We start from the raw sequence: 15,359 nt of genomic DNA on the forward strand, positions 1-15,359 counted from the left end.
TTCATATGTCAACAACTATAAAAACTTTTATAGATTCACTAAAACTAAATACCCACAGTTTGGCAATTCACCTTTAATTTAACGAACATAATAAGTGAAGAACTGCCTTCAAATTCTGCGGAATTTCTTTGCAACCAGTGAACATGTGTAACATTATCTACTTAACCAAAAAAAACCAATCATCTAAGATTCTGGGGTAACTTCATATGCAGCCATATTTGACTTTTCAAGTCGATAATTGGTTGATGCTTAGTTGGTTTTTTGTATTCACCTTATGGCCCCTTATTCAAGATAGGAGCAATCCCTATATGTCTTCCTTTTGAGATCCAATCTCACGTTTTTCTCACCCTTCGGGGCCTTCTTTTCTTGTTTGTTTGTTTCTTTTAGTCCTATGCATGCCTTTGATTAGGCATGTGGCCATATTCAAGTTCGGGGAAGTAGAAAACAAGAAGTTAGGAGGAGTTGTGGAGCATAGTGGGGTCTCACAAATTCCTTTTGTTACTTTATTCACACACTAATAAAGGCAATAATTAGGCCACTCTAATACGTTGTAATCAATAATTATTTCATACATTCAATTTAATATATATGTATATTCCTTCTTACAGTGTGTAAATCTCACCATCTTATAACATTTAAACATTATTAAAAGGGAGACATGTTATCCAATTTACGTTCTACTCATGACATAAGAGAGGAGCCACTAAGATTAAGGCAAGGGAGAAAGTTAGTAATTAATCAAAATTGATATAAGTATCATTTGATATTGATGAGGAAAAAGTTTCTTATTTTTTTTCCTCCTGAAAATAGTTGAAAGTTGAAACTAAGATATGGTCTAATCCCAATCAATCCTTGGTCTTTTGAGCTGGACCCCAAAAACTATAATTTACTTTGGGTGTCTATCCACAAAAAGGTAATAAGCATGGTTCAACATCAGACCAAAGGGTGACTCCATTAATGTATGTTTCATAACACAGTAAGTCAAATTAAGAAAGATAATCTTTTTTCACAAGTTATTCTTGATTTTGCTAGATCGAAACAGTTATCTCAAGACTAATTTGTAACTCATCAATAGTAAAAGAGATCCCAATTAAGCTTTTGTTTGCAGCGAAAGAGAATTTGACAACAGCCAACTTTTGATAAAGGAGATGGTGTCCTAGTCAAACCAAAGAGACCTATATAAATTTATAACAACCACTGAAGGTTCAGGCTTTTCAACAGTTCAACTACCTATTAAAGTTTGATTTGACAACACAAACCAAATCTTGCTCTTACGGTCTCTCATTCTATCAGCAAAAAAATAAAAATGAAAGGTCCAGAATCAGACTACGTTATATATTTTGACAAAATATCTTTGCTAACCATAGCCGTAAAAAGAGTGATACCATGCAATGCATGACAGTTAATTAAGCCGCATCTATTATTGCCATCCAGTGTAAGTTTAAACAAATGGATACCGTACATGAGGTCCCAAAACCATTATGGTACTTCTTCTCCATCATAAAAGAGTAGGATTTTGGGTCCTGATTTTATTTGTACACTAACTTACAAGCACAATTTTTGTCACAAACAACATAAAGTAATTTGTTTTTTAAAAATTAAAAACTTTGTTATTTATATAGATGGGAACTTGGGGAGAAAATCAGCAGAAACACTGAAAAATATGAAGCAGAAGAAAGAAAACTGAAAGATGGATTGCCCAAGCACGGCCGACACAGCCTTACCACTGCAATCAGCCGAGACCACTGAATCGAATTATAGATTAAAGTATTTGCTTGAAATTGACTAACTACTACAGCATATATTTACAAATTAATATGATAATAAATATGATTTATATCACTTCAATAGCATGATAAATAAATATATGAATAATTTTTACAATGACTGATGTCATCTTAATTTATAAAGTTTATGCAATAAAGTTTCCAATATCCCTAATACTGTTCTTTTACAAAACAAAAGGCTGATATGGCCACACCAAAAAAAAAGATTTTCACCATTAGTGGAAAACTCCCTTGTAATCAATGAAATTTAAATAATAAAAAATCATACAAATTAAGTAATTATTAGTTATTTCTAGAATACAATAATATGGTACTACATCACCGTACTCCAAGAGCAACTAATAATTTTCAGGTAAATATTACTTATTTTTTTAAATGCAAACGAACTTTGGCAAGGAGGTGGTCTACTTAAGAAAGAACAATACTCTATCATCAATAATAATAAAAGCTCTAAATATAATTAGTCATACAATTCTACTTTGTCGTACTTTTACCATGAACAAATCTAAACTCAAACATGTACATTTCTGCTTAAGTGTCCATTTGAATAAAACTTATTTTGCTGAAAACTGAAAACAATGAAAAAATAATAATAAAGTTACTGTTCACACGCTTGACACTATTTAGAAGCTTAATATTACTGTTAATGGACAATGAACAGTGCCAGAAGCGTTGTCCAAAAAAGTTTTAAAAAAAAAAACACACAAGAAACACAATTCCCAAACGACACCTAAGTAGCCCTAGAAATTACATTGCAACAGACAATATAGATAGGCCCAACTCTAATGTATAACGCACGCATAGTACAGAAAATTTGACATTCGGCCTCAACCCCCATCACATGATTTCTGGATATCTATATTAGAATCCAACTAAAGTATTGGGCCTCTCATCAAAAAAGACGAAGAAGGAAGTATTGGGCCTTATTTCGTCCAAGCCCATAAAAGTTTATTAACTTATTTTTACACCCAAGTTCTCAAGGCCCTTATAAATTAAACAGCCAGAATTTCCAGCACATTTGATTGAGATATACAGCAAAATCAAGTTGTTGAAATTTTGAAATTTTTACTGTGTAATTAAAAAAACAGTCAAACGCACAAGGGTGAGAAATAAGGACAGTGCTATTTTTATATGAAATTTTCAGTAATTCTAGACTTTTTAGTTTTTTTTTTCTTAATATATTTTTTATTAAAAATAGTTTTTTGAAAATAATTTGATAGTTAGTAGTTACACTAATTATAATAGAAAAAAAGACAATTTTTAAAAGAATTTATTATGTCTTTATAAGAGCTTTTAAGTCAATAAAGAATTTTTTTAAAAATGTTCACTTTTTTCCCCCTCAAGTCTAATTTATCCTTTTTTTTTTTTTTTTTTTGAAATCCACCTCACAAACTTTTATTAACTATGGCTATGAAAATCAGCCTGAGGTACATCTGCAATCTCTAGTGGTACATCTTCCATCCAGACTTGTACTTGTAATGAAAAAAAAGAAATTGCTCGTCTCGCAAGCGAATGAGCTACATTATAACAATGTCTCCTTACATGAGAATAAGAAACAATGGAGAACTGAGAGGCTAAGTGATGTATATCATTGACAATGTGACCACAATGTGAAAAGCTATGCGAATTAGATTTTAGAGCGTTCATGAGGATCAGCAAGTCACCCTCCAAAACTCCTTATTGAGACCAGTTTCCAAAGCCAACTCTATTGCATGCCTTCCTGCCAATGCCTCAACTTCTATGGTTGTATTGGGCAAGGGGATTTGCTGCACCAAGGACACCATCACTTGCCCCTCGCTGTTGTTAGGACATATGTGAATAATGTTAGGAACATATGTTAATATTTTATGTAATTGACTAATCATTTGACAAAACGCACTTTACTTGTAATTGGGTAGATCTAAGATGTGTTTAATGCTTCAAGAAAAAAGGTTTCAAGTTTAAGTGTGAAAGCCATGCAAGTCTATCCAAGAATCAAATGAAGAAGTGCTGGATTTTAAAACTCAATAGCTAGTATCTATCGAGGCTTAAAAAGTTGTTTTAGCTCGTGGCTGGACAACTGCTCGATGGATAGAGTATCTTTCGAGATTTATGAAAATCAAATTTTCATATCTGATTTCATTCCAATCCATAAATGTATGTTTGGGCCTTCTTTTCTCACAACCCTAAACATATATAAAAATTATTTTAAGAGCCGTCATAAGTTGCATAGTTGCACAAGTGTGAAGTAAAGTATTGTTCATGCAAATTGTGACTGGAAACCCAATTTGCCCTAGTTCATTTTGAAGAAACTGCTGTGTTTGTACACTGTAGGGTTTTGTGACCAAGCAATTTCGTGATCTTTATTATGTAATGAATTAAAAAACTTTGCAACTAACATCTTTCTCAAGTTGGTGATCAAGTTGTGTACTGGGATTCATGCATCTATTGGTTAGTCATGTACTGGAAGCCGTGCATTAAAATGAGAGATTGTCACTACAAAACAAGTCTAATTGGGTATTGGGGTAGAGTTCAACTGTAGGTTGGTATAAGGTACTGTGATTTCTTTACTTGTAAACGCTTGTTATGATAATACATTAACCTGCTGCGAGCTTGCTGCACAAGGTTTGAGAGATTTTCGCAACTTTTCCCCACCCCCATGTCATTCCTTCTCTTCCATACAACCCACACTATCATAGCAAACAAGTCTGAGTCCCTATTCTTCGCCATAATACCTCCCATGAGATCAACAAAACTCATCGTTTGCCATAGACTACGTTGATTCCATGCTTGTACTGAGAGCCAAATTTCCTTTAATTTTGGGCAGAGGTAGAGGCCATGGAGGGTGTCTTCATGTTGCGTTTGACAATGATCACAATAGTCCTCGTTAAGAATTTTTCTTCTAACTAAGTTCTGCTTTATGGGGAGGGAGTTTTTTGAAGCTCACCAAATTAAATTCTTCACTTTGCTTGGTACATTGAGGTTCCATATTTCTTTCCACAACGGCTTGAGCATCAAAGGTTTGGGCTATCTCGGTTGTTGATTCTAGTACTCTATGCAAAAAACGATAGCCCGTCTTGATTGTGTACTCACCATTAGCACTGTGAGGCCAAATTAATTCATCGGGCTGCTTAGTAAGGCAGAGGGGTATGCTTTTCACCATATTTGCCTCAAATTTTAGCAATGTTTCATCGATTAATTCCATCCTCAAGCATCTTCTATCTCCATCTACCAAATTATTGACTTTAGCTTTAGCCAGCCCACCTACCTGTGGAAATAAAACAATTGGTGAATGTTTTTAGGGTAGCCATCTATCCCCTTAAATATGAATTGACTTCCCATCACCAATTCTCTAAACTGCTCCATGCTTAATCACATCTCTCCCCTTTATAATGCTCTTCCATGCATAGGATGCTGAGCTTGGACAAATGGCTTCCATGATCGAACAATGTGGGAAAAAACTCACATTAAAAATCTGGTAAAACAGTGTGGATTTATCATGTAGGAGTCGCCAAGTTTGTTTAGCGAGCAATGCATCATTGCAACGTGACAAATCCTTGAAGCCCATCCCTCCTTGCTCCTTTGGCTTACATAGTTCTTCCCACCTTACCCAATGCACCTTTCAACTATCTCCCCACTACCCCCAAAAGAATCTTCGAATGAGAGCTTCAATGTCATGGTAAAGAGTTACCGGTAGTTTGAAACATGACATAGTGTATGTGGGTAGTGCTTGAGCCACTGTTTTAATTAATATTTCTCTCCTCGCTTGTCCTAGGAGTTTGCCCTCCCATCCTTGAAGCTTTTTCCACACTCTTTGCTTGATATTGTCAAAGCTGTCCTTTTTTCGCCCTATGAAACTTGGTAATCCCAAGTACTTCTCGTATTGTTTGACCACAGGTGCTCCAAGGGCCTCTTGAACTGAAGCTTGCACTTGTTAGGAAGTGGACTTACTAAAAAATGAAGTTGTTTTATCTTTATTTATTTTTTGCTCGGATGCCTGTTCATAAGTGGCTAAGATCTCCAAAAGCTTCTCACACTCATTTATTTTTGCCCTGCAAAAAATAAGGCTGTCATCTGCCCCAAAAAAAAAAAAAAAGTGTTAGTTTTGGTGCACTTCGACAAATAGAGACACCCCTTATTTCTCCATTCTCCTCTGCATTTCTCAATAAACCATGGAAGCCTTCCATGCATAATAAGAATAAATATGGAGACAAAGGATCTCCTTGGCGCAACCCCTTGTGGGTGTGATGTGACCATGTGACTCCCTATTAATCAAGACAGAATAGGTAGCTGTGGAAATACATTGCATCATCATATTTATCCAAGTGTCTCCAAAACCCATCTTCTTCATTGGTTTCTCCATATACAGTCACTCCACCCTATCATATGCCTTGCTTATGTCTAATATAAGTGTCATATACCCCGTCTCCCCCGAACTATGGTTTCTCATATAATGGAGGGTTTCAAAAGCCACCATAATATTATCAGAAATTAACCCATCCTTCACAAAAGCACTTTGTTGTTCCGACACAAAGTGGGGTAGAACTTTCTTCAACCTGTTAGCCAACACTTTGGAAAATTTCCTACACAATACATTGCTAAGACTAATAGGGCAATATTGTGAAACATATTCGGGGTTATTAACTTTAGGGATCAAAGTTATAAATGAATAACACAAGGATGGAGGGAGATTACTTGAATTTAGGAAATATGGAATATCATCAACCACATCGTTGGCCACCAAGGACCAGTAATGTTGGTAAAAAAATGGGTGGCATTCCATTCGGTCCGGGTGATTTCAAAGGGGTCATCTGCTTAATGGCGGTCTCTGCTTAAGGGCGGTCTCTACTTCATCTGCTTTAAATTCAGCCAACAAATCATTGTTCATCTCGGCTGTTACAACCCGAGGTATGTGTGCCAAAATCTCATCAAAGTTATCCATTTAGGAAGTGAAAAGAGCTTAACAAAATTCTAGAACAGTGTCCTCCACTTGACTAGGATTAGTTCGATTGGCCATTATTATTATACAGCCCCTTAATATAATTTTTCCTCCTTCTCTATGAAGCTTTGCTATGAAAAAACCTCGTATTCCTAACCCCATCTTTCAACAACTACACCTTTGCCCGCTGCCCCCACATCTGTTCTTCTTTATCAAGAAGTTTGTTTATCTCTTTCTCCAATATTTTCATCAAAGTCACCGACCCCCCACTGTATACTAGTCTCTTGGCCTGGGCAAGTTTTTTTCTTTTTTGTTCCAGCTCTCTTCTCACATTTCGGAAACATGTTGTGCTCCATTTGGCCAATCTTTTCCCACAGTTGTCATTTTTTTTTATCACTTTCTCACCCCTCGGATCAGCCCCTCCCTGCTGCCATACCGCTTCAATGGTTGCCCCACACCCCGGTTCACTCATCCACATCTACTCAAACCGAAAAGGCCTTTGTTGCTTGCAGTCCATCCCATCCAGATTAATTAACAAAGGCTTATGGTCCGAAGTAGTAACATCTATATCTATCCATTCAGCTATAGTATTCAAGTTCACAAAGTTTTTTTTTTAATAAAAAAGGAGTGATAGTTATTTAGAGCCTATTTGGATGAGGGTGTTTTTGGATCATATTTTGTTAATATATGTCATGTGATTTTTTTTTAACCTTATATTATAACTTCTTTATTTATAGAGTTCATTATCAAATTCCTTTTTATTTTCTTTGATACTTTTTATTTTATTTCTTTTTTGTCTTCTAACTGTTTTTGTAACTATATATAAAAAATATTAATTAATTAATTATTGGATCTACAAGTTCAGCTAATGAATCATAGATTAAATCAATGAACCAGTGAACCAGGTTTTTAGTCTAGTCAATTATGGTAACTATGATATAAACCATAAAAGATACTCGAAAAATATAATTGAAATTTAACTATAAAATAAATAGTAAAGATGAAAAAACAAAAATTATTTTTAAGTTACATACCAAAGTGCATTGTGTAAGAAAATTTTTTTTTTTTTTTTTTTTTTTTCAAAGCCAATATCTTATAATAGACAATTAAAATAATTAATGAAAGTCGTTATAATTTTTTTGAGAACATTTGGTAATTAAGTTTTAATCATTATACAAACTCAAAAAAAAAAAATAATCATAATAGTATTTTAATTTTCATTAAAAAAAACAATGTTAATTCCCAAAGTCACGAGTCTCTTTCTTAAAAATCTATGCACGATAAGGGGAAAAATGTGGTGAATGGGCAGAAATGTGACCAAGAGGTAATTAGTAATTACAAATTTTTTCATAGATCATTTTTTAAAACCATACATTTGGCATTTTAGTTAAAATATGCTGTATTCCACCAAAATTCTTAATTGAAAACTAGTTTGTTTCATTAGTTACAAAGCTGAGGTTCAAAAAGAATGCTACACTAAATCACAACTACATAGTAAATACAAATCAGTAAGTCATTTTAATAGGTAAGCATGAAGCACCTTAGTGTTCTTAACCTCTTCTTTATAACAATTATTTTCTTGCATAATAGTTGAGGAGGGCATCAACAGAAAATTTTGTGCAAAATTCTTGATTGATAACTGATAGCTATCTAGTTTGTTTTCTTGGTTACCAACATGAGCCTCAAAATAAATACTAATTAAGGTATATCTTCATTCTTTAAAATATTGGTGTTATGGATATTATATTTTTTATTAAATAAATTTAATAATTCATGTGTCACTAATCATAAAAAAATTAAATATATAGTTAGTATAATGTTATTGAAGTGGCACCAATCATATTTATCTTAGTAACACAATGACACAATGGCTTTAATTAGTATTTTCCTTTTTTAAACATGTCGTTTTATTACACAGAAATAAAGGGAAGGGACATTTAAAATGCTTGATTGAAAAGTAGTTTGTTTAGATGGTTTGAGAGGTTTGGCTAAAAACAAATTCTCTAGCCTGTAAATTGCAACTAAAACCAGATTTGATGCCATATAAATAGAAACTATCTTGCTTGCAACATGGCTCAAGAGACATCCTGAGAGAAATAGAATCCAAAGCATATTTCCCCATTGCAACCTTTGGCCTCCAAGATGAGCAAAGGGATGCTTCTCTTCTTCTTCTTCTTCGTTGCTCTTGCCGGGTCTGTTTGCCCCGAAGAAGTTAAACCTAAGAACATATTTATCTTAGCGGGGCAAAGCAACATGGCTGGACGTGGAGGTCTAAACACGCCGAAATGGGATGGTAAAATCCCTTTTGAAAGCAATCCCAATCCAAACATTCTTCAACTAACTTTAAACAAGAGTTGGGTGCAAGCTCATGAACCTCTTCATGTGGGAATTGACTATAATAAGACTGTAGGCATTGGACCCGGATTGCCTTTTGCTAATGCAATCTTGGCCAAGGACCCAAGCTTTGGGGTGATTGGTCTGGTTCCTTGTGCAAAAGGAGCAACCAAGATCAAGCAATGGGCTTTGGGGACTGACTTGTACAAAAGGTTGGTGGAGAGGACAAAGGCCTCGTTGCAAAGTGGAGGGAAAATTCAAGCACTTATTTGGTATCAAGGTGAGAGCGATACAAATAAAAAAGCGGATGCAGAGTCATACAAGAGCAGATTGGAGAAATTATTCCAAGATTTTCGACGTGATCTGAACTCTCCTGACCTCCCCATAATCTTGGTATGGTTTTTTCTTTAATTGAATTTAGCTTAATTCGATATTCAGACACACTATATTCTTTTAAAAATTCAGAATGTTTTGTTTTTCATTCCTCTTACTTCAACTCTGGTTCAAAAAGTTCTCATTAAGCATTCAATTAGTTGTGTTTCGTAGTTCAAGAACAAGAACCCTCACAATTTCACGATTCATATTTTTATTTTTTATATCTAATAATGTAATTTTTGTCGCGTAACATTGGATATATTGCTTATTAATATTTAATATAAACCATAAGATAAATTCATTTGAAATACACCTCTAGGATTCAAATGTTTTGTTCTCAAGAGTCATTACAGAAGGGTCAGTTGTGTTTTGTTTGCGAGTTACAATTTATTTTGCTATGAGTAGACCTTTGAGTCATGTGATGAAAAATATTTACTTGTTGGACTAAATCTTTGTTTTAGCAATTATAAGTGACACAAGAGAAATAGAAAACCATTACTATTACTATTGACTTTTCGTCAAAAACAATGTTAGAGAAACAATCTTTTTCATAACCTTTTTTCACAGATACTAATAAAGATGATAAATTATTATTAGAGTAACATCACTTTTATATGAATCCATGACTATAATGCACCATTCACAGGATATATCAGCAATTGTGAAACAAGTTTAAATTTTTTTTTTTTTGTTTCCTTTATACTCATTGTTAGTTTATTTTCTTTTAGGGTTACTTTAATAGTACTAAATAATGTTTAGAAAAAATTCTTAAGAAAAGTGTGTGTTTGTGCATGGTATTTCTGTGTGCAGGTTGCGATTGCATCAGCAGAAGGCCCGGCCTTAATGGAAACTGTAAGAGAGGCTCAGCTGAGCATAAATCTTAACAATGTCAAGTGCAATGATGCTAAGGGATCCCACTTCAACACGGACAAGCTGCACTTGGATACTGCATCTCAGGTTCTATTGGGTCAGAAGTTGGCTGATACCTTCTTATCTACTTTTAGTCATTAGTCGCATGTATGACCAAATGACCAAAATGTATCTTACAATGAACAACATGGATGTATTCTTCTATTATTATTAATATAATTAACACATCTTCTATTTTTATGATGTCCATGAATGCTTGCTTTGGTTTGATTATAAGTAATTCAAATACCCTCTAAACATGCTGGTTCTTCTCAGCTAGAGAGAGTCCATAATGCCATCCAAACAAAATAGGGGCATTCCCAGAAACCTTTATATCTGTTCAGTTTACATGCTTGGCTTTGAATTTATGTTTATTTTACAACTCTTCATTGAAAAGAATTCAGCCAACGAAAACAAAGTATTAATGCCTCGATCTATCACTTGCCATCAGTAATTTCATTTATTTATTTTTTCTAATTGGCACCAGACAAATAAGCAATCGTGGCCCGGGACAAATTTTGAGTGTTTGTTTCGCATTTGAAACATAACTTAGTTAACTTTGGCCACTTTAAGAAGAAATTCTAGTTCCCTAATATGTGCCTTGTTTTCCAACAAATGCAAGTTTTTTGTATTGGTGTGGGTGTGTTCCTAACATTTTGATTCTATGTGAACCCCACATTGCATTGGAACGAGTTCTTTATAAAGCAGTGTAACTTTTTTAGTATATGGGACTTAATTTGGACTTGGGCCTTATCTATAATCTATATCACATACATGTACCTCATCCCAATTTTATCACATAGTTCTCTTCTGCAAGTGAGATATTGTGCTTGTGCGTGTGGAAATAGTGTGGAATTGTGTCCAACACGAAAACAAGGTGCAAATGTTCCACCACAATTCATCAGTGTATTTCAGGTTGATTGGACAATTTTTCCTAATATAAGCAATTAGTTGTCCCCCTCAAAAATTCTATTTATTTGTTATTCTCCTCTCTTAACTATTAAATGATGGGAAATTATTGTGTACTCTCGGAGTATGCATTTATGGTACTCCGGAAGTATCTAATAATTTTCCTTAAATGATAAAAAATAATTTTTATATTTCTATTGAGGGCCTTGTGAGCGGATGCTTTTTGGACAATTGTTAATACTTCTAAGCCATTTTAAGAAAATTTTGACACTAATTTCATGAGAAATATAAAATGAGTAATGCTACAGTTACAAACTATTTTATAACATTTTAATAAACCGTTGTTATGGCTAACTTCTTACTAGTTCTCATCTAGACCCACCAATAATATCACTTTTTATTTACCACAATCATTCACTACATCAACAGTTTGTAAAAAAAATTGTATCTCTAACCTTTTCCATATAAAAAAAGGTCAAAAAATTTAATTACTCTTTTTATCTAACAAAAAATTAAAAATATTTTTTAAACCAATATTTTTATTACATCCATTAATTATTTTTCCTTTATTTAGTTTCTCTCAAAATTATTTGGAAGAAACCATCGTATAGGTCCCACGAGCTATGGGTTCCAATTACCTCAACTGGTAAAATTTCTGATGGTTAAATAAGAGATCTAGGGTTCAATCTCCGCCTACACCAAAAATCGATTGGTGTTTTAGTTTAATAATAAAGAACTATCATCGGGAGCAAATGCCATATATTGAAACTCTCTATAAATAAATAATAATAATAAATAAAAATAAAAACCCACGAGCTGTCCGGTTTTATAACAACTAACTAAAATGGCAGTTACAACCTCGTTCCACCTCAATTTCACAAAATCTCTAAACATCAATAATACAAAAACACCACTATCATCTTCCTTTCTCTCATGGAAACTCTTTCTCCCCTCTTCCTTCACCTTTTTGTCTCCTCACAGAAAACCCAAATCCTTCATAACAATGTCCCTCATGAACTCCAAGCCCACTATCCTCGTCGTCAAGAAGCTAGGCGAGGCAGGTCTTGATCTTTTGAAATCTTTTGCCAACGTTGACTGCTCCTACAACCTTAGCCCCGAAGAGCTATGCACAAAGATCTCTCTTTGTGACGCCTTGATTGTTCGCAGTGGCACAAAGGTCACAGGCGAGTTGTTCAAGTCCTCTGGAGGGCGACTCAAGGTTGTACAAACTCCAATTGAGTAGTTAAGATCAATGTTATGAATACCGTTTTGGATCCCGTTTTGGTTTGTCCAATGGAACAGAATATTTTGGTACCGGCCAATTTCGGCATACCATTTCAGGGTATTTCGAGGTTCCTAAAAAAAATTTATATCCACTCTTATAGAACACAAAATTGTCAATTCTAATAAATAAATAACTAAATATCAAATAATACAAATCATTTAGTCTTAACTCTTAAGTCTTAAACATCAATTTAACATCACACAATAAGAAGATTTACAAGTCAATAACTAAATATTAAATAATACAAAACATTTAGTCCTAACTCTTAAATCTTAAACATCAATATAACATCAAACGGTAAGAAGATTTATAAAAAGTCATTACTCATTACATAAGTCCATAATAACTAATAAGCCAACAAAGTTTATAACATAATATTACTCCTCCTCGTCATCATCATCCATAAGAAAATAATCAAATTCATTATTAAAAGAACTCCCATAAGAACTACCAAGACCCATTGGAAGATTTGTCAAGCTATGTTCATTGTTGTCGTCGTCATCATTGTCATCAACAGCAATAGTTTCAAGTTCAGCATCCTCTTCCACATTCACTAGAGCTACTGGTTTTTTAAGACAATCCCAATTTTGTCATATGAATTAAGAAGTGCAGGTTTTTCAGCCATCCAATCTCCCAACAAGTCAATGTTATCCAAGCTTATAGGATCCTATGCATACTTATTCCTTTGATTGTTCCTACCAATGAGAATATTAAACATTAGTAACATTTTATAAATTATAATATTTTGAAAGTACATTTCATTTGCATATGAGTAACAATGATATTGTTAAAGCTTAAGGGGTTTGCTTTGATAATGTTATATTAACCATTAACTCTTATTACGATCCAATATATGACTTCGTCACATAACTAGCCACACTACTTTCATATGAATATTTCAACAGGTGGTGGGTTGTGCGGGTGTTGGAATCAATAATGTTGATATCTCGGCTGCTACTGAACATGGTTGTTTTGTTATTAATGCTCCCATGGCTAATACCATTGCGGCTACTAGGCATGGGATTGCTTTGCTTACTGCCATGTCTGGTAATATTTATGAAAGTCTTTTTTCTTCATAATTACTTGAACAAGCTGTATAGATGAAATTATAAAATATGTAGAATTGGTGGTTATGACCATTTTTGTGATCATAGTTAAATAAAAAAAATATTTAGTTGAAGACGGTATGGTTCAGTTTGTGTATGTAATCTAGGCTATAAATCTAACAATAACGTGTTCTGAACTCAACCAAGTCTCATATCCTTGGTTTAATCACTTCACGTTGCTTATAAAATGCTAGAATTCTTATTTGGTAAAGTGATTTGGTGTGTCTAGGGAAGTGGCAGAGAAATAAATATGTTAAGGTGTCACTGGTGGGGAAAACTCTGGCTGTCATGGAGTTCAGAAAGGTTGGATCAGAAGTTGCTCGGCGTGCCAAGGGACTTGGAATGCATGTGATTGCACATGATCAATACGCCCAAGTAGACTGTGCCCAACCAATTGGTGTAGAGTTGGTGACCTTTGATGAAGCCTTATCAAGAGCAGATTTTATCTCCATGCGCATGCCTCTTACTCCTGCTACCTCACGGATGTACCAACAAAGGCACCATTTTGCTTCTCCTATATGTGGATGATATGATCATAATTGGTGATGACCTCAGTGGCATTCAAGAACTCAAGGATTTTCTCAGTCAGCAGTTTGAAATGAAAGATCTTGGACATCTCAGTTGCTTCTTGGGTCTTGAAATCACTCATTCCACAAATGATCTTTATATTACTCAAGCCAAGTATGCTTCTAAACTTTTGTCTCTAGTTGGACTCACTGATAGCAAGACTGCTGACATTCCAGTTGAATTATATGCGCATCTGACTCCCTCGGGGGGAAACCATTGTCTAATCCCTCTCTTTACACACGATTAGTTGGCAGCCTAGTTTATCTCACTATCTCTCGTCCATACATTTCCTATGTTGTTCACTAGGTGAGTCAGTATCTATCTGCTCCACGATCGACTCACTATGTTGTTGTTCTGTGCATTCTTCGATATCTGAAAGGCACTCTCTTCCATTACCTTTTCTACTCTGCTCAGTCTCCTCTTATTCTCCGTGCATTCTCTAATGCTGATTGGCCAGGAGATTCCACTAATCACAGGTCCACCACTGGTTATTACTCTCTTCTTGGTTCTTCTCTAATTTCTTGGCGAAGCAAGAAACAAATCCTTGTGGCCCGCTCTAGTACTGAAGCAGAATATCGTACCCTTACGATGGCTTCTTAAGAATTTAGGTGTGTCTTCATCTTCTACTACTCATCTTTATTGTGACAACCGTAGCGCCATTCATATTGCTCACAATGATACCTTCCATAAACGCCATTCATATTGCTCACAATGATGCCTTCCATAAACGAACTAAACGCATCGAGATTGGTTGTCATTTTATCCGTTATCATCTTGTCCATGGTACTCTCAAGTTGTTCTCAATCTCCTCTAAAGATCAACATGCAGATATCTTATCCAAGTCACATCCTAAGGGACGCATTCGTGCTTTGGTTGACAACCTCAAGTTGGTCTCTCACCCATCTTGAGTTTGAGGGGGGCTGTTAACGTGTAATAGGGCTGTAGGCTTTAGGTCCACCTTGTTTGCTTGTATAGCACACATACTTGTACTATACACTATGTCTCCTATATAAAGGTACTCATGTATATTTTATTTTCTATGAAATATAATAATATTCATTCAGTATTTCTAACAACATCTAAATACAAACAAGAGTTGGGTGCAAGCACTTATTTGGTATCAAGGTGAGAGCGATACAAATAAAAAAGCGGATGCAGAGTCATACAAG

The 15,359-nt window shown here is 34.6% G+C and overlaps 1 protein-coding gene across 1 annotated transcript; it reads left to right on the forward strand.

Annotated features, from left to right (window-relative positions):
- The first annotated feature begins 8,847 nt into the window (after positions 1 to 8,847).
- Positions 8,848 to 10,425, forward strand: LOC142622011 (putative carbohydrate esterase At4g34215). The gene is made up of 2 exons (XM_075795417.1): positions 8,848 to 9,432; positions 10,225 to 10,425. Exons 1-2 carry the CDS (start codon positions 8,848 to 8,850, stop codon positions 10,423 to 10,425), a joined length of 786 nt encoding a protein of 261 aa, XP_075651532.1.
- Positions 10,426 to 15,359: the final 4,934 nt, after the last annotated feature.

This window comes from Castanea sativa, chromosome 1, assembly GCF_040712315.1.
Source record: "Castanea sativa cultivar Marrone di Chiusa Pesio chromosome 1, ASM4071231v1".
NCBI lineage: Eukaryota > Viridiplantae > Streptophyta > Magnoliopsida > Fagales > Fagaceae > Castanea > Castanea sativa.